Source organism: Misgurnus anguillicaudatus, chromosome 1, assembly GCF_027580225.2.
Source record: "Misgurnus anguillicaudatus chromosome 1, ASM2758022v2, whole genome shotgun sequence".
Lineage (NCBI taxonomy): Eukaryota > Metazoa > Chordata > Actinopteri > Cypriniformes > Cobitidae > Misgurnus > Misgurnus anguillicaudatus.
Genome location: NC_073337.2, coordinates 21188160 through 21207323, shown reverse-complemented (window position 1 = coordinate 21207323; position 19164 = coordinate 21188160). Strand labels below are relative to the sequence as shown.

At 38.1% G+C, this 19164-nt stretch overlaps 1 protein-coding gene across 3 annotated transcripts in view; it reads right to left on the bottom strand.

Annotated features, from left to right (window-relative positions):
• Positions 1-19164, bottom strand: part of anks1b (ankyrin repeat and sterile alpha motif domain containing 1B) — a 221870-nt gene that overhangs the window by 112467 nt on the left and 90239 nt on the right. For all 3 annotated transcript variants that reach the window (XM_073868022.1, XM_073868029.1, XM_073868031.1), the window contains 2 exons: positions 14311-14461; positions 5810-5946 (listed from right to left, as the gene is read on the bottom strand). In XM_073868022.1, the coding sequence (XP_073724123.1) occupies positions 5810-5946; positions 14311-14461 (288 nt within the window). The remainder of the gene's footprint in view (positions 1-5809; positions 5947-14310; positions 14462-19164) is intronic.

The following is a 19164-nucleotide window of genomic DNA, read 5'->3' as shown; positions in this document are numbered from 1 at the left end:
AACCATTAAAACAGTAAGTTTGATATACTATGAATAAAATTCGGATGTACTAGATCCGCCATGTTGACACATGATGTCATAACAACAGGTGAGCCATTAACTTGAAACACAATTGAACCACAAGGAACATCTGTATATGTATTGCATTTGAATAGAGCCGTGTTTATAAATATTTTTAAATATAGCGACACCTCTCATTCTTCTTCTATGGGTGATTCCTTCTTCTAATAAAGTGATTATTGAATGCGCACTCCAATATCTTTTCGGAAGTAGTAGGTCATCCGGGTACTTTTCACCCACTATTTTTCGAATACTATGATTTCGAATATTACTTGCCCTTCCTAGTGCTTTTCACTTACTATATTGTAGAAAAGTAGGTAGTTTCGGTCGACAAAACGTGTGTAGCTTGGCTCTTAAAAACTCAAGGGTAATCGCATGGAGAGTTTGCACCTACAACTTCAAACAGATGAACAGACTAGGGCTGTCACAATAATTAAATAATAGTCTCATTGCGATTGTTTGACCTCATCGCGATGATTTCAGATCACCACAATGATTGCACATCTCTCTAAAAACACAAGGGGGAGCTGCAGGAATACATTTTTTTGTAGCCGCTACAGGCATGTTGTCCAGTACATATATGACCTTAGCACAGTGATTCTCAAATAGTGGGGCGGGACCCCCAGGGGGGGCTCGAAGCGACACCAGGGGGGGCGTGCGAGACCCCGGGGAAAATACTTTTTTTAGGAAGTGATTTTTTTGCACCGTCACTTAAAGACATTACACCCCAAACACGCTGATATGCCGCTTGAGTTTTTTTTTATTATTTATTGATTATATTTTATTTAATTTTTCAGTATCAAATGGTCAAAAAATATACTGTAAATAAGGATTGATTTTTTTATTTCAGGCAAATTGATGCATTTTAAGTCTTTTCTGTTACAGACTAAAAAACAATGTTAATAAAGTTATTCTTTGTTGTAAGTTGATTGATATTTCTTTTTTTGTGTTTTCTTTAATGTTAATAAGGATACAATGCTTTGCAGATGTGTCATTTTATAGACAAATTATACTATTTACAGTCGCAGCGGAGAGTTGGGGGGGCGCAAAATGTTTACTTCTTCCTAGGGGGGGCGTGACAGAAAATAATTGAGAAGCACTGCCTTAGCAGAATTGGCTACTATTTAAGGCCTGTTCTGGTATAGTTTATCTTGATTGCATTTTTATTTTCAGTTATTTTTCAGACACTTTATTGTGTTTTTTCTTAACAGGAATTTTAAGTTTTTAAAGATATATTCACTAAATAATTACTTTTAAATTTGTGTTATGTTTATTAATATATACAGCCAGGTAAACCTTGCAAAATATTTCATTTAAATAATCACAACAATGTGTGAAAAATTGTTCATGAACCAAAAATGAATTAATCATCATAACCTTCACTATTTATTAGACAATTAACCGCCAGCCAAATTTCATAATCGTGACAGCCCGAGACCAGACAGTTTAAATGGAGCCGTATGTTGAAATCTATACCGTATGCAGCTCTCATCCCTCTCTATTCCCCATCACTTCTCTAGAAATAAAGTGATGCACACCTGAATGAGCAGTAGAGCTCATGATTACAGACGTGTCTAGACTACCTTGCACATCAAGCGAATGAGTGCCGATTGTCTTATGGATGTTCTGGAGCGCTCATCAGCTCTGATGGTAGCTCACTTCAGAGGTGATGAGTGCTCAGACACATATGTAAGATAATTCAGCTCTCGCTGAGTCACACAGGCAGCATTTCGGCAAGCTATGTCACACCAGTGCAACAGGTTTCGCAAATTTGCAGCGTGTGCACTTAATGGGGAATCTCATTTAACACAAAGACGTGGTTGTGTTAAGGTGTGAGTGAATGGGAAGTTATATTCCTAAAAAGCTGAGTTTGTTGATTTTGAAAGGCAACCATAGTCATATATTTACAATTAATTTAAAGTGACACTCCTTCATAATATATTTTCAAGACCCTTGTGATGGTACATCGACTTTGAATAGGTTGAATGACATGTCCACCATAGACTCGTACTTTTAAACTTGGGGTTTCGGGTAGTGAACCGAGCACAAAACAAAAAACTACAAAAATCTGCTTTACGGCATACGTCACTTCCTCAAATTCGGACGTGAGAGCGCAAATGTTTATTTTCCTGATGTTTTTGTCATGCCCAAAGCAGCAACTGAGAAAAAGACACCCAAGGTTTTGTCGGAGGAGACCAGAAAGAGAAAACGGTAGAGTGACAGAATAGAAAGAAGGACAAGGAAATTATATTGGGCCAGCGTTCCCTCGCTGGCGTAAACTAAAGAAGGAGGAGGGGTTTCTGACCGATGCTAACTTGGCCGTCATGATTTTGCACTAGTAAGTAATGTTATATTGCTTGCATATATAAGTTCTGTCTGGCGCCCGAACACTATTTTTTTACGTGAATTTTACTAGAGGCTACTTGGAGAGTTTAGAGAGAGACTTATATCACGTGACATTGTGGCGCCGTGGTGGCATCATGGACCTACAACACTTTAAGGCAATATTTTTTTTTTAATATAAACTTTCACCAAGCGACCACCATTACAACTGGCTTGTAAACGTGAGCTACTTGATCTTTTGGCGTTTGAAAAAAATAAAACCCATGAAATTATATTATGAGACACATGACATGCTGGAAGGCACACTTTGTGACCTAAAGAGTTGTCTTCTTTTCCTTTGCAACAGTGCTGCAACGCTTGTGGCCTCTAGGGGCACTAGACATGAAAAATACATGTGTAACACCCCCTAGTGGCCAAAGAGTTACATGGTGTGCCTTTAAACTTTCTTGACTAGTAAGGAGTTGCTGTAAATTATAAAGTACGCCCGTTTCCAGTGGCGGGGTGTGCATTTCACACCTACATTTTGTTGTAAAATGACACTTTTGCATCAATCCACAAGCATTTAAAACATAAACAATGCATTGTCACTTTAATTGAGAGTGAGCAGCGCAGCAAAAATACAGCCGGCGACGAAATAATTGCAGCACTGATGCTTCAGCGCCGCTCCTGCTACGCGAGCACGCGCTCCTGGGCGCCGAAAAAAATAAATACTGCTTACACGCTGCTTACGCTTGTGATGTGAAAGCGGCGTTATTTTAACTTTATTTTTAGAATTTATGGCAACTCCTCACTAGGTAAGAAAGTTTAAATTAATTGTGAGTTCAAAATTGTAGTGGAACAAGGAATTTTTAAAGGGTATAGGCAGATAAATGTTATCTCAGAGGAACTAGAGATTAGACAATTTAACCAGTTCTTTTATTAATCTCATGTTAAACGCTGAGGAACTAAATTGAGATGGTTGCTAAGGAAACTATCACTACTGCCATTGCTCATACTTCAGGTCAGAAGTTTAAACACCACTGACCATAAGAATTAAAGGATGGCACCCAACTCATCCAGTACTGTTTGTGTGACAAACATGATTGATGCCTCAAATTGTCCGGCTTGTTGAGAAGAGCTGCTATTATTCATCAAACCTCCAGACTTATGATGAATGACACTCAACAGATACGAAAATTGATGAAAAAAAAATCTCAAAAACTTACATTGAATGAAAGATGTGAGTCACATCTCTAGAAACACCTTACCCAGGGGAGGGCTATTTGAACTTTAGTATGGTACTGTAAGTAACCATCTAGAAACCACTCAGAGCACCCTAGCAGGAGATTTTGTGAAGCCAAGCACTACTCATGGTTTCTTAAAAGAAAAAATCCACATGTGAGGGATTTATCACCAGTTGAAGATGAACAGCACTCAACAGTGCTAAAAGGAGAAAAAGGAAATAAAAAAAGACACAACATGCGTCACATATCTGAGTGGGGCATTGTGGAACTATGTAGCACCCTGTTGTCGGAGACAGTGGGAGAAAATGCGCGCAGTTGCGTCTCTTTCTAATCGTGCAGGCGCACAGCACGTACACAGTGAGGCCAAAAGTGGGACAGCACAGATAAACAAGAGATGTAGCCGACAGAAAATAGGACAAACATGATAAGATGAAAAAGACCACTTTCATACTTATCTAACGGAATAATAGGACGCAAGCGGTGAGAGCGGGAAACCGACTGAGAGAAAGAGATGGAAAGAGATTATCTAAAGAAAGACAACATTGTATAAAGTGGCCACTAAACCCGAATGCACAATGGGTAAAGGTGCACTATGTAACTTTTAGGATGATCTTTTGACAGAAATGCAATTTAATATATACTCACCTAAAGGATTATTAGAAACACCTGTTAAATTTCTCATTAATGCAATTATCTAATCAACCAAACACATGGCAGTTGCTTCAATGCATTTAGGGGTGTGGTCCTGGTCAAGACAATCTCCTGAACTCCAAACTGAATGTCAGAATGGGAAACAAAGGTCATTTAAGCAATTTTGAGCGTGGCATGGTTGTTGGTAACTGAGTATTTCACAATCTGCTCAGTTACTGGGATTTTCACGCACAACCATTGCCTTGTTGATGCTAGAGGTCAGAGGAGAATGGGCCGACTGATTCAAGCTGATAGAAGAGCAACTTTGACTGAAATAACCACTCGTTACAACCGAGGTATGCAGCAAAGCATTTGTGAAGCCACAACACGCACAACCTTGAGGCAGATGGGCTACAACAGCAGAAGACCCCACCGGGTACAACTCATCTCCACTACAAATAGGAAAAAGAGGCTATAATTTGCACAAGCTCACCAAAATTAGACAGTTGAAGACTAGAAAAATGTTGCCTGGTCTGATGAGTCTCGATTTCTGTTGAGACATTCAGATGGTAGAGTCAGAATTTGGCGTAAACAGAATGAGAACATGGATCCATCATGCCTTGTTAACACTGTGCAGGCTGGTGGTGTAATGGTGTGGGGGATGTTTTCTTGGAACATTTTAGGCCCCTTAGTGCCAATTGGGCATCGTTTAAATGCCATGGCCTACCTGAGCATTGTTTCTGACCATGTCCATCCCTTTATGACCACCATGTACCCATCCTATATGGTAGTCACCATTTTGCACCGCCATGTTTCTACAGTAGCTCGAAACGTACAAACGACTCTACAGAGCGTGTTTCGTCACTACTTTGTCTCAGACGACAACATGCTTGTCCTGTGGCAGCTACCGTAGCTTCTCTATGCATTTCGCAATGTCACCACTAGATGCCCCTAAAATCTACACGCAGCACTATTGAGTGCACTGTATGATCAGAAATTGTTCAACAACATTTATGAAAAATAAATGTATTGTTTTATCATAAAAAAAAAACTTTTTATTTGAAATGCTTGGTTTGAAATGTGTGCTTGTTAAATTGTTGATGAGAGGTGTGAAGTGCCACTAGGTTTGATAATGTGTTTTATCTAATGTAATGACACTCATTCTTAAGTGGGCTTTTCAAAGTATCCAAACATCTTTCTTTTAGGGCCAAAAATGTAGCTACGCTGTTTTACCACACAGTAGCAATTCATAACTAAATAAAGAACCCTTAGGTTAAAAGTAAGGCTTCACGGGAACAATTGCATATCAAAGCATAAAGAGAAACATCCCATCAGGCATGTGCATATTTATAATAGTTGTATAATTAGGATGACGAATGCAGAGTATCTCAGTGTAGATGTAAAACAGTACAGCTCTTGTGTGTGTGTGACTCCCACACACAGATGCACACATGCTAACAGTCAAACCGTGTTTTATCTTAAAAAGCACCATTAACCTTGAGAGCAGAACATCATAATAGACTGAAGATGAACGACTGTGCGTGCACGTGTACCTGGGGGCGGATGACTCTCTCGATGTTCCTCAGGGCCGTATCAGGTGAAGGAGGCGAGCAGTCAGGAGTCAGGCCCGTCGAGTCGTCGCCATGGATACCTCGCTCTGCATCACTGGCCGACACATGCGAGAAGTGGCCTTCGGAGAGACAAAAAAGACTGAAATTAAAACTGCTGGATTCATGCAGTATGTTAAAAACAATGAGCCTGAGGTGATCGCTGGGTCGGATAAATGTCTCTCTCGCATCGATTCCAAAGTCATTTGCATGAAGTGCTACTTACGGCCGGCGTGGAGCTTACAGAAAGAAACTAAATCATGCAGAAATCCAATGAATGCCCATACAGCAATAGCCAGAAAAGGGTCTGAACGAACCCTGTGTCTTCAAATGCTAATGAAACAGCTGAATACTGAGCTTCCAATGCAGATACTTACTAGCAAGTCTTACTAGCAAACATTTGTGATACATAGTACCATTGTAGTGTAATACCATGCTTTTGGTGAATATTCAGCACCACAGTATATATACAGTATAAAAATACTATGGTATTAACATCTAGTATCATCACTTTAGCATTTAGGGAAGCTTGACCTTTACAAGTCATTAATGCTTAATCCTGCCCCTTAATCCTGAAAAATATGATGCGTAGTAAAATCCAATACCTCAGGCCAATAAAACATGATGTGTGTGTGCCAGTGCATTTATCTGCATATGCGACATAAAAATAGCTGTACTGTATATATTCACACATACGCACTACAGTGTAGCAGTGAGACCATTTTATCATCCAAGCAGATTTCCCCAGAGTGAAATTATTATGAATGAAGGATGAAACAGACAGAGAGAGAGAGACAAAGAGAGCAAGACATGGTGTAAAGGGTGGGTAAAAACACTCACAAACCCACAGTACATACTGTCTGTGCTGTTCACAATACGCAACTCCACCCCTTTAAGTTAAGTGACAGCAAGAAGAAATTGAGAAGAAACAGTTTGGCGCAATTAGCTTTAAAAAGAGAGACGAAAGAGTTAATAAGCCTTACGGCAACTGTTTAAGTCCAAGTTGCATGCATTTATTCAACACGGTCTTTCCATCTTCTGCCTTTCTGATCTGTTTGGTGCAGACTAAAAGATGAAGAAAACTGATAAGATTTGTCATCGCCCAGTTACAGAAGATTAAAAATGATGTTTCCTAGTATTCAACTGGAATAATCAGGTAATTAAGCAATAAAAGTAATTACATCTATGTTGTGTGTTTACACAGATACTCTTTGGGGACAAAAACGTACCCAGAAGTAATCTGCACTGCATAAAGTAATATCTTAATGATCATTTCTGGAAAACATGCTAAATATATGCATATGCTTTATTTGCCAACTTGGGGAAAGAAAATTCAAACCTTAATAATAATTCAAGATGTTTTCTCCATAAATTTATGTTAAGACCATTTTACATTTCATAAAATAAAGCAGTGTTAATTATATTCTTAATTTCTTTATTTTTGTTTCATTATTTTCATAAAAAACAGACAAGTTAGTATTGATACCAATCCTGAGTGTCTGCTGGCGCACCCCTATCCAAAAAGCACAACCAGTTTTATTAATAATGTTACCCTGAGTGAGAAGTGTTACCAGAATTTGTTGTAATTAAGGTGAAAAATTAAAGTTTTGTGTTTAATGTATTTTTGTTGATGTTTAAATGGATTTTAAAACATACGGTATCGGAAAAAAGTATCGTTAGAAACCGGTATCGAAACTGAGGTATTGAAATTGGCACCAGATCGAAAAATTTTAAACAATACCCAGCACTACAACCAGGTCATGAGTTGCATGCGGTAAGTAATACTTCTGTCTTATGTTGGAAATAGGCGTGTGCATATTATATAAATGACACGAACATGTAGTGAATCATAAGTTAAACAGTGTTGCATGACTCGTACTCGTTCCACCAGCGGTATAACTCCTCCTTCTTCATTTTTTCGTACGTTATCGGAAAGAATCGCTAAAGCTAATCAAAATCTGATTAAACTAAAGACTCTTCGGAGATATAAAGGATGGTATACTACTCTATAGGTACTCCAGATTAACATCAGAAATGCAGCGTGTGTTACGTGAGCTTTGAGTAATTTTAAAGTTTTTCACCTTACATTACTCCGCCCAAGTAGCAGTCTTTCGCCTTCTGAGAATATAGTTCCCAGTATGTATACTGTTAAAAGATCGCTGTGTCTCATATCACCTTGTTATTTGTACACGGTGTGACTATACAAATCACAACATATAAATAGGTAAATGTTCGCGTTATTTTGTCACTTATTAGGAGCAGTTTGCTAGCTGGAGCCATTTACTTCCAGTCTTTGTGCTAAGCTAAGCTAGCGGGGGCTGCGTCAGACAGAGTTCCAGCACGCACGGAGATGAGAAAGGTATGTATGGACTTATCTAACTCTGGGGGATACGGTGAATAAGCTAAATTCCCAATATCTGGGCGTGTTCCTTTAAGGGGTCTATAATACAATGTATTTGCATGATTTATAGTTAAAAAGCACATTATTTTCCACATACCGTACAGTTTTGTAGCTCCACTCTCTTCCTGAAACGCACTGATTTGAAAAGCATGTGTCCCTGATTGGCCAGCTAATCTGTACGTTGTGATTGGTCTGAATACCTCTGACGTCAGCAGGAAATGTGACGCTCCTTACCATGTTTGAAAGATTCGGTTGCTAACAGGAGTTACCTTACAGGCTGAGTCCAAGCGAGAGGAATTTTGATAATGTCGGTCTTGTCTACATCACCAATCCCAGGAAGTAAACTATTGCCCTACAATCCGTCTGTTTGTTGTAGTCCAAGAAAATAAATTTACGTTGGAGACGAGAACTCGCGTCAATGTTTACTTTGGAGCATGTACCTTTTGCATATCGTTAACATGTACCAATACACACTTACACACCAAAGGAAATTTAAAAACGTGAATCGGACGATAGGTGCTCTTTAAAGTGAGAACATGTGTTTATAAAACCAAATTTTTTTTAAGTAAGTTTTTTTTTTAGTAGAGCAGCTATCCATTTTTAGAGATAGAACAGTAAACTAAGGATTATTTGATAATAGGATGATTAGTTTTTTTATACAGCTCAAGATAATACAAAATAGTTACACACACACAGCAATGGTGTATTAATCTAGAACACATTCTAAAGCTGAAGTGAGTCTGTTACACACCAATCCACCACTGAACCTTAGCCATAATCCATAAGATCTCCTGAACAGATCAGAATTCATCTCACATTTCACGTGGACAGAAAGATGTGTAAAACAACCACACCCAACATTTGTTAGGAATGAAGCCTATGTAACCCGACCCGACATGAAGCGTATGTAATTATACAATCAAATTAATTTTATATTCTGCATTCACGAGAACATCAAGCAGACTAATGTATTAGAGAAATACCATTAAGTCAGTCTGGTACACTTCTATACCCAGCTAATTTCCTACTCACACACACACACACACACAGCAGTGTCATGAATATTAAACAGCTTTGTTCCTCTGCTATGCAAATAAGACTCGAATATTCATAAACTGCTAAACTGAGCTGCGTTAATAATTGAAAAACAAAATGGCTGACTTGACTGTCTCCTGCGCTCGCGCTTACGTGTGCATAAAACAACGTTTGTGCCAGATCAAAACGCTTGTGTCTGTCGAAGGGATGATGTGTGTGTGTGAGACCTAAACGGAGCTGGTGGGAAAGAGGATGACTCTGTCAAAACCCCTCGCAGCTGTTTTTGTGATAACAGCGGGGGCTCTGTGACTGCAGTAGAAACCTCACTGGGGCTTGACCCTGTCGGTAATGGGCAGGAAGCAGGGAATGAACTTAACTTGTGTTTTACTCTTACTGCCATTAGCCATTAACCTCTCCGAGCCGCGGTGCCGAGGGAGAAATGAGGCATGTAGAAACCATGGGAACATCAGGACTCTTCAGTCACAGAGATTAGGAGGCCATTATTCTGCCTGTTCACAAATATATCCAGCTGACTATAATGCTGATACTACATATAAATACAGTTGTATGTAAATAAAAAACTTGCCTTGAAAGATGTTACTTAGCCAAATAATTTCACAAGACTGTTTTAAGATGTAAAATAAATCTTTGGTGTCTCCAGACACCACGTATGTGAAGTACTAGCTCAAAATATCATATAGATAATTTATTATAACATGTTAAAATTGACACTTTGTAGGTGTGAGCAAAAATTTGCTGTTTTTGGGTGTGTCCTTTAAAATGCAAATGAGCTGATCTCTGCACTAAACGGTGTCGTGGTTGAATATTGCAGATTAAGGGGCAGTATTATCCCCTTCTGACATCACAGAGGGAGCCAAATTTCAACCTATTTTTCACATGTGGACCCAATTAAAGCACTTAAACATAAAAAAATCTGATTTTCATAATATGTCTCCTTCAAACATGCCCCTCCATCCAAACTCCACCCATTAAAGACATGCATCCACACCCCCTCCCACTAAAACTCCACCCACAGAGGACACAAACCCACGCTAACATGTTCAACATCCTGCTTTCTTTTATTTTCAATGTGCAAATTTCTCCTGAATAATCGAACTTCGGCATCTTCGTGACTGAAATTTCCTAATTTGATGTTACATATACGAAGGACGACACAAACACTATTTTAAACTTTACTTCGATAAAAACACATATCATGTCGTACAGAGGATTTCAGAACTAAATAGGAACCAGGTATATGTTTTTTTTACTTTTAAAGGAACAGTATGTAAGAAATGTATATCAATTAATCATAAAATGGCCCTGATATGTCACTAGACATTAAGAATTAATTTTCATTTCAAATATTTTATCACTGACATCAGTGGCCTGGCCAGGATATTGTCATTTAAAAAGTGGAGTTGCAGCCCTCAACTGATGTTTATGTTGTCATTTTGTGTATTGGCCACTAGTTGTGTGATTGCAGTACCAGTTTTAGCCACAAGTTTTGTGATTGCAATACCAGTTTTGGCCACAATCCTACATACTGTCCCTTTAAGTATAGATAAGATTTGCTGAAGTGTGATAAGCAATATAAATAAGACCAAAGTGGGTGAGAGATAAATAAACTATGGTGGGAAAACACAGAAATTTCACGTTTGATCACGTGACCATAATTAAACACAGCTACAATTCATAAGGTAACAAAAATGATATGACAAACAGTGGAAACAGGGCAAAAAAAGGATTGCAGCGATAAATAAAAAGAAACAGACAAACCACTGCAGCTGTTACAGGACTTATGCTGAGCCAATCACATTTCTTGACTCTTTCCACACAAATCCTGTTTTTTGACAAGTCGTCGCTTAATAAATCCGTAACAAATCCCACAGCAGACACAAAGTCTGACAGTGGAAAAACAACACAGCATTCAGGCAAAAACTGCCCTGCTTTAAATTATCTCATGCAGTATACTGTCGACGGTGTGACAGGCATGACACAGGCCAGATAGTTCACCTAAGGGACAGTATTTCTGTCATACTTAATTAGGCTAATTAGGCTGTCATAAATAATAGATCAGATAGCAATTCATATTCCATTAACACTTGGCCACATACACATAAGCCTCTAAAATCTAAAATGACTGAAGTATATTAAAAATTAACTAAGCTCACTTCTGTGATGATGCTAAAAATCTTTGCAGTTAAAAGACCTTAAAACACTTCGCGTTTGTATCTCAACCACTGCCTCAAATGTAATTGAAGGCCATTTATACTTGGTCTTTTTATGATCTGACAGCTATTCACCTCGATCAAGTTAAGTACTAGCTAGTTTCTTAACTGTTTGATAGGGTAGGTTACCTTAAATGTGTGTATAACCAACAATGCTACCTTGAGTAAATAATGAGATAAATTGTTTGATAAAATTCAATAATTTTACATCTACTCAATAACATTGGATGAGTGAACAGTAGACTACTTGCTTGCTGACATTACTTGAGGAACACATGATAGATTGTTAAAGGGATAGTTCACCGAAAAATAAAAATTCTGTCTTTTATTCACCCCCCAGTTTTTTCAAACTTGTATACATTTCTTTGTTCTGCTGAATACAAGGCATATATCTTGAAGAATGTTTGTAACCAAGCAGATCTGGGGCACCATTGACTTCTTTAGTCTGAAAATATTATACTATGGAAGTCAATGGTGCCCCAGATCTGTTTGGCTATTAACATTTTTCAACACTGCAAAAAATGATTTTAAAGAAAAAAAAATATTTGTATTTTTGTCTTGTTTTTAGTAAAAATATCTAAAAATTCTTAAAGGGGCCATGGCATGAAAATCTGACTTTTTCCATGTTTAAGTGCTTTGATTAGGTCCCCAGTGCTTCTATCAACCTAGAAAATGTGAAAAAGATCAACCCAGTAACTTAGTTTTGGTAAACCATTCTCTACAAGCACATGAAAAAATAGGTCATTGAAATTTGGCTCTCCTTATGATGTCATAAGGAGCTGTTATTATAATAAAACCACCCCTATTTAATGCACTATCCAACCACAGCACTGCCATTTAGTGCAGAGAAAAGCACAATTGAGTTTTAATTGCAACAACCAACATTATTGTGATCAGTGTTTGAATTTCATCAGCTCATTTGCATTTTAAAGGACACACCCAAAACGGCACATTTTTCCACACACCTACAAAGTGTCAATTTTAACATGCTATAATAAATTATTTATATGGTAATTCTTGATAAGCAAAACGACCCAAGAAAATAAGTCTAGTTTTTATACCAAAAATATCAAATTTAAGTGATTTTGTCCATAAAACAAGCAAAAAAAATCTGCCAATGGGTTGGATTTTTTTGCTTGTTTTATGCACAAAATCACTTAACTTTGATATTTTTGGTCTAAAAACTAGACTTATTTTCTTGGGTTGTTTTGCATCAAGAATCTTAATTTAAGAATTTTTTGATATTTTTACTGAAAACAAGACAAAAAATACTAAGAATTTTCTTTCTTCTTCATTTGTGTTAAACAAAGAAATCAAAACGTTTGGAATGGCAACATTTTCATTGAACTATCCCTTCAGCATTCAGTAATGATAAATGCAGGAATGGACCTAGAAATGTGGACATATTTCTGATCGTTGTGTATTATTATCCATCAGCACACAGCAGCAGTGTTGACTGTTATCAAGCTGAAAATATTCTTGTAATGCTTGTGGAGATACAGAGGAGCCAAAAACATAATGCCAATTTGTCTCAAAAATACACAAACATCCGCAGAGTGACAAACAGCAGCGTCTGACATTATAGTAACGTGAAAAAAGTCTTCAATAAAACTCTGATCACTGTTTCTCACACAGACACAAATACACTGTGTGACTTCATTAATAGAGTCGTCTATAGATAAACAGTGACTGCGGCTACATCAGGTGTGAATCACCGGCCTACAGGCAATGAAGCTGCACTGCGTCTCCATGACAACTTGCAGGTGACTCACCAACCTGGTAAGTCTAAATCTGTTTCCACGACAACCCTAACCCTTACCGCAGGAATGATGCCTGAGGAGTAAACTGCGGCAGGAGATCCACGGCGTTACTCTACAACGGGAGGAGAACAAGGGTGCGATGGAAACCTCACAAGTTCTGTGCTTGTCAAATGAAGGCGTTTCGGAGCATTTTAGTGAAGTAAGCAAATGTGAAGAGTGACGATTTTGCAGCACTAAACAAAATGGCAAAAAATTACTTATTTCCTAAACATTCCAACATCTCTATACGAGGGATGTGGCGATCTGGTACTTAGGATCGGGTGTCCATGTTTAAAGAATTATTCCATTTTCTTAAAAATAAAATCCAGATTATTTTACTCACCAACTTGTCATCCAAAATATTGATGTCTTTCTTTATGTTTCTTTATGTTTTTTGAGGAAAAAATTCAAGGATATTTATCATTTTAAGGGGCTTTAATGGACCCCAACACTTAACAGTTTTAATGCATTTTAAAATTGCAGTTTCAAAGGACTTTAAACGATCTCAAACAAGGCAAAAGGGTCTTATCTAGCGAAACGATTGTCATTTTTGGCAAGAAAAATAAAAAATATGCACTTTTAAACCATCTATCTCTCATCTATCTCCGGTCCTGTGACATGCAAGCGCGACCTCACGTAATTGCGTAATGACGTCGAAAGGTCACTTGTAACATATATAAAACGCACATTTGTGGACCATATTAAACAATTAACTGACACAAAGACGTTAATTAGTATCATTCGACATACAACAACACTGGAACGGTCCTCTTTCTCCACACTTGTAAACACTGGGGTAGTTTCGCATACGTCATCCGTGACCTCTTGACGCGATGACGTATTACGTGAGGTCGCACTAGCACGTGCACGTCACAGGACCGGAAGTAGACGAGAAGTTGTGGTTTAAAAGTGCATATTTTTTGGGTTACCATAAGGTTGATTGAAACCTGTTGATTGAATAGATGAGTTGTTTAAACTAACCATTGCGAGAACAGGAGTTGTGAAGGTGGATGTCCAGAGAGCAGGGTTTGCGTGTGACAGCTGTGGCCACTGACTCGTAAGGGTTGTCCTCATCCACCGGTAAAAAGACATCCAGTGATGGAGAATGAACAATTTCACCACATCGCTTGTCCTGCACAAAAACCCATTAACAGAACGACATTAAAGGTGAAGTTACCAAATGAAATCATGATTAATTCAAGCTTAGTGCAAGCTACTAAGATAGGAAACAAGAAAGCATTTTGAAACATCAACAATTATGTACTCTCAAGCGTTACGTCCACCGCACCGAATTACAGGGATAACCATTCACCCATGAGACTCGGCTCTATCAATTTCAGTGAAACACTGGCATCTCCTCCAGCCTGTTTGTCTTCATAGATACAACCCACCAGGCATGTGAGGGCAACCATCCTTCAAAGTAAACATAGCACAGGCTAAGCAGGTCCTATTGTCATCTCACTTATTTCCCTTGAACCCCATCGATTTCTTTTCACGTGTCTATTACTCTACCTGTCAGCCCCAAATTCTACATCAACCCAAAAGCATTATACACATCCATCATCCAATGGGCTCAGGGCCTGGGCGATTTATCACACTGGACTGAAAAAGCTTTGTCTCTCCTCATTTCTTTGCTGATGTGACTACGATACATCAGCTTAATTAATTCCTCAAGATGAGCTCTTCATTATGAGTAAATTAAAACACTCAATTCCCTATTCACAGCCAGACACAGGTGGCTTAAAACAGGTTAAACTGTCTTGACTCGCGGTCATGGTTATTCATAAACGCAGACAATTACGTTCTGTGCAGAAAGGACGTTTACAGCAGTGCAGGTGCAGCCCGCTTTTTTATTTCAAGATCAGGCCGTTTGGATTAAATCATAAATAATTGTATCTTTGGCAAGCACCATGTTTAAATTTGTCCTCTATAGCGGGTCACGTGACGTTTCAGGGTAACAGGGTTTCCCAAACAGGTTTGCAAACCCATGGTGAATCACAGAGGAATTGCAGGGGATTCGCGAGTTGATGAAAAATGTATACATTAATATTTTAAATAAAATGTAAATTAATAATATTAAAATAAAAAATATAAAACAAAACAAAACATTTACACCGTTAAAAGCAAAACGTTTTCAACTTAAATGAGTACATTTTACAATGTACTAGCAAGAATATATATTGTATTTGCTTATTCTGCATATCGTGTCGTGTGACTATTACACAACAATACAATTTATCAGAAAACTTAGAACTCGTGCAAAATGGACAGATACGTTTTAATTAGGGGTGCACCGATATATCGGCCCATGATGCTTGCTATGCTTCTCAATGAATTACGTTGAAATGCTGCTACATTCAAAGGTCAGAGGGCGCTCTCGTGCAGAAACTCAAAATGCGATGCAGACAAAGAACCAGACACACGCAGCTACAACACATTTAGCTCCAGGAAATGGCTTAAGGGTATATTTATTTTGCTGTTCTTCAAACCTTTTCAGGTATTTTCATGATAATAAAGAATATGTATAATGATTATGTTTGACGAGTGTTGCTTTTTCAAATGCATGTTATAAAATGACTCAAACTAACTAGGGATGTCCCAATCCCACTTTTTTATTTCAGATCAGATTTTGATACCGAATATCAGCTGATACCTATATCTGACCGATACTATTTTATTTTATTGTGTATAGTATCATTTTAAATGTTAAAATGAATATTTTAAAATGATTTTCAAGTTACAGGAAACATTAGTAAATATTAATCATGTCATTGTTTATAAGAACAGGTACATTTGATCAATTAAGTATGCTAAATATTTTTTTCTTAATTGCGTAAAACTGTCATAGTAAAAAAGCTTTAGTGGGCAGAATGGTTATTTTGGGAATTATGCGCTTGACCGGAGTTTTATGCACATTCTGGGTGCAGAATTGATGCACCTAAATCGGAATTGGATCTGTCATGTTGTCGGTCCTCAATCCGATGTCAGATCCAGCCAAAAAGCCCAGATCGGCCCCGATACCGATAACTAACAGATCGATAAAGACTTACTGATCAAACGCCGTAGTACATGAAATAGCTGTGAATAATATTAGCTGTGCAATTTAGAATAGTTATCAGTCACCTATTATTAGTGTATATCGGCATTTATCGGTGCACCACTATAGTTTCAATAAAAGAAAATTACCTGATGAAGGTCCAATAACAGGTAAAAATAACAACTATTTAGTATTTATCTACTGATAAAAACTAAATAATAAACTAACAAAATAAATAATAATTGTTTAATAAAAAAATAAAAAGTTTGGTTCCAAAACGCGATAAATGCAATTTTTAAAAATGAGTTACCACCAAAATCAGTATTATATTTGGTCAGTATTAAAAATTTAATTCTTCATTTTAGTGCCAAGAGAGGTCACACTAAACACCGACACTGCCTAAAGAAGACATTTAGTCCTGAAAATTTATTTTTTTATTTTTTGTACATATTTCATGTATTTTCTGTTTTATATCTTAATAAAATAGATTGAAAAATAAATATGTATGGACATTAAAACTTCTAAAACAACAAGTCTGGAGGTGGTGGCCTAACTGTGGGTTTACACTAAACGCGAAGCGTGCAATCGCGTTACTCGCTCTAGATTGCTAGCGGGATTTAACTTCGTGTCATGCTAATTTTTGAATATTTTCAACTTGGGCGAAGACGCGTTTGAGGCGAATAGCGCATGTTTTCATGGCAAACACGCCGCCCATATCGCGTCTTTCGCATCGCTACACGCGACGACGCGTCTGATCGCGTCTTTGCATTGACTTTGTATGTAATCTACTCGCGCAAATCGTTGAACTCGCATCTGGTGTAAACCCACAGTAAGACTTTACTTTTGCACAGTACTGTATGTGTGTACATTACTGATAAAACATATACAGTAACTTGAATGCACTGTAAGATGCTTGTATATAAGTGCCTACACCGAATGCACAAATAAATCATATGTAAAATGGGAAATTGTAATAGTGTTGTTTGCTTTAGCGAATCATCCTCTCTTTATCTGTACTATATGCACTGTCCTTGTAAATGATCTGCTAACCACCCATTTCCACCCATTTCCCTTTCCCCTGATTTTCAATTTTCGCTTTATTTTACTACTAAGCTTCAGAACAGAGGCCCTCCAGAGACCCACAAAGAGAAAAGACTAGAAACCGAGCAAAATAAAAGCTGCATTCAACAGAACTTAAATTAGACTTCGAGTTGTAATAGCGCTGGGTGATGCAAACGCAAAGTCAGATCTACGCTGGGGGATAAACTTCGAGAGCAGGAAGGAGGGGAAGTGGATGGGCTTTGGATCAGGGGTTTCCTGCCTTGCACGTTAGCATGGACACGCTTGCACGGGAAACTACACGCTGGCCATGAATAATGAGAAATGACTAAGGATGTTGACAACAAATGTTACTACGTAGGAGTCACACAGTTTTAACCCAAAAAAGTTAAACCTACACACAAACGTTTATTTGTGGAAATGCCATAGACTTCTATTGTCAATTATAATTACTTAATCTTAACTTCAACCATACAAAAACTTTATATTTTAAATCAAAGATCTCCCAAAGACAGGTTATATGAGATTTATGAAGTTTATCCCCAAAGTAACTATACAACTAAGTACATACTGTACACACAAACACAACATAGTCCATAAATGACAAAATTGTTTGGTACCTGCTTATCGTAGTCTCCTCATGTCTTCACTGTAAGTGTTAAAATACAACCCTCCGGCAGCAAATACAAAATGACCCCCGAATGTCCGTGCACACCACAATTCCCTATCTGTCCCTCTCTCTCTCTCTACATCTGACAGTAGAGACAGGAACTGAATTTTTGTCTCAGAAAAAGGAAGGCTGCAAACAAACAGAAGCAGCTCGGGTCAGTAATTAGCGTGCTGGAGCTGGACTCGGATCCAAATCGGAAATCTGTCCGGGTGGCCCCCGGTCACACCCGCAATCTTCACTGGGCCTGACGAAACTTTTAGTCCTCTTTCTCGCCTTTAACCATTTCTCTCTGTGCATTACGTTACATTGTGTGAAATCTATCTTTCCTCTTTTATTTGGTGTACAAGCAGTCGATACAGTATCTGATCTGAAAGGGGTCGGTCATTTCCTGTGTTTCTCTGCATATTTTGCGGACCCCACAGCATAAAGGGCCCTCAGAGACGTCCCAGAACAGATAGAGGGATTGATATAAAGGGACAGAGAGAACACAAGTGAGCTCTGTCATTTGGTCACATGCTTTTAAGGAGGTCTTCGCATGCAGCTGTACGCAGTATATTACACAATATTGTCACAATACGGTTCACTTCGAGGTTGGGTTATAAACAGAAGCAACAATAGACAAAAACACAATTAAATAACACCCGCGAGATGCAATAGTTAGACTGCTAAAAGCCAGGTGAAATGAATCTCATTTTGTTTGATATAAAACAAACCCCTCGGTAATGACTTCAATGGCCATGAAATGACTCAGAGCTGCTATAAAATACCCAAATCGCTTGATTTTCCTCTTTCCATTTAATGTCTCGGTGGATTTAGCACCTGCTCTCGACTCAACCTTTCCAAAAACCACTAAATCTGTTATGCACTTTTCCTAAGTACACCGGTTTAGGGATTTGACGTAAGGGGCGCAGAAAATAAAGCGCACGGTGCGATGTTAGCTGACTATTAAATGTACAAGACATACGCTCCTAGCAAGAACTGAGAGAACTAATGTGGATTTAGGGTATTAAAGCCCCAAAGGCTCTTTAGGAGAGCTCAGTTTTCTCAAAATTAGCATTTTTTATCAGGC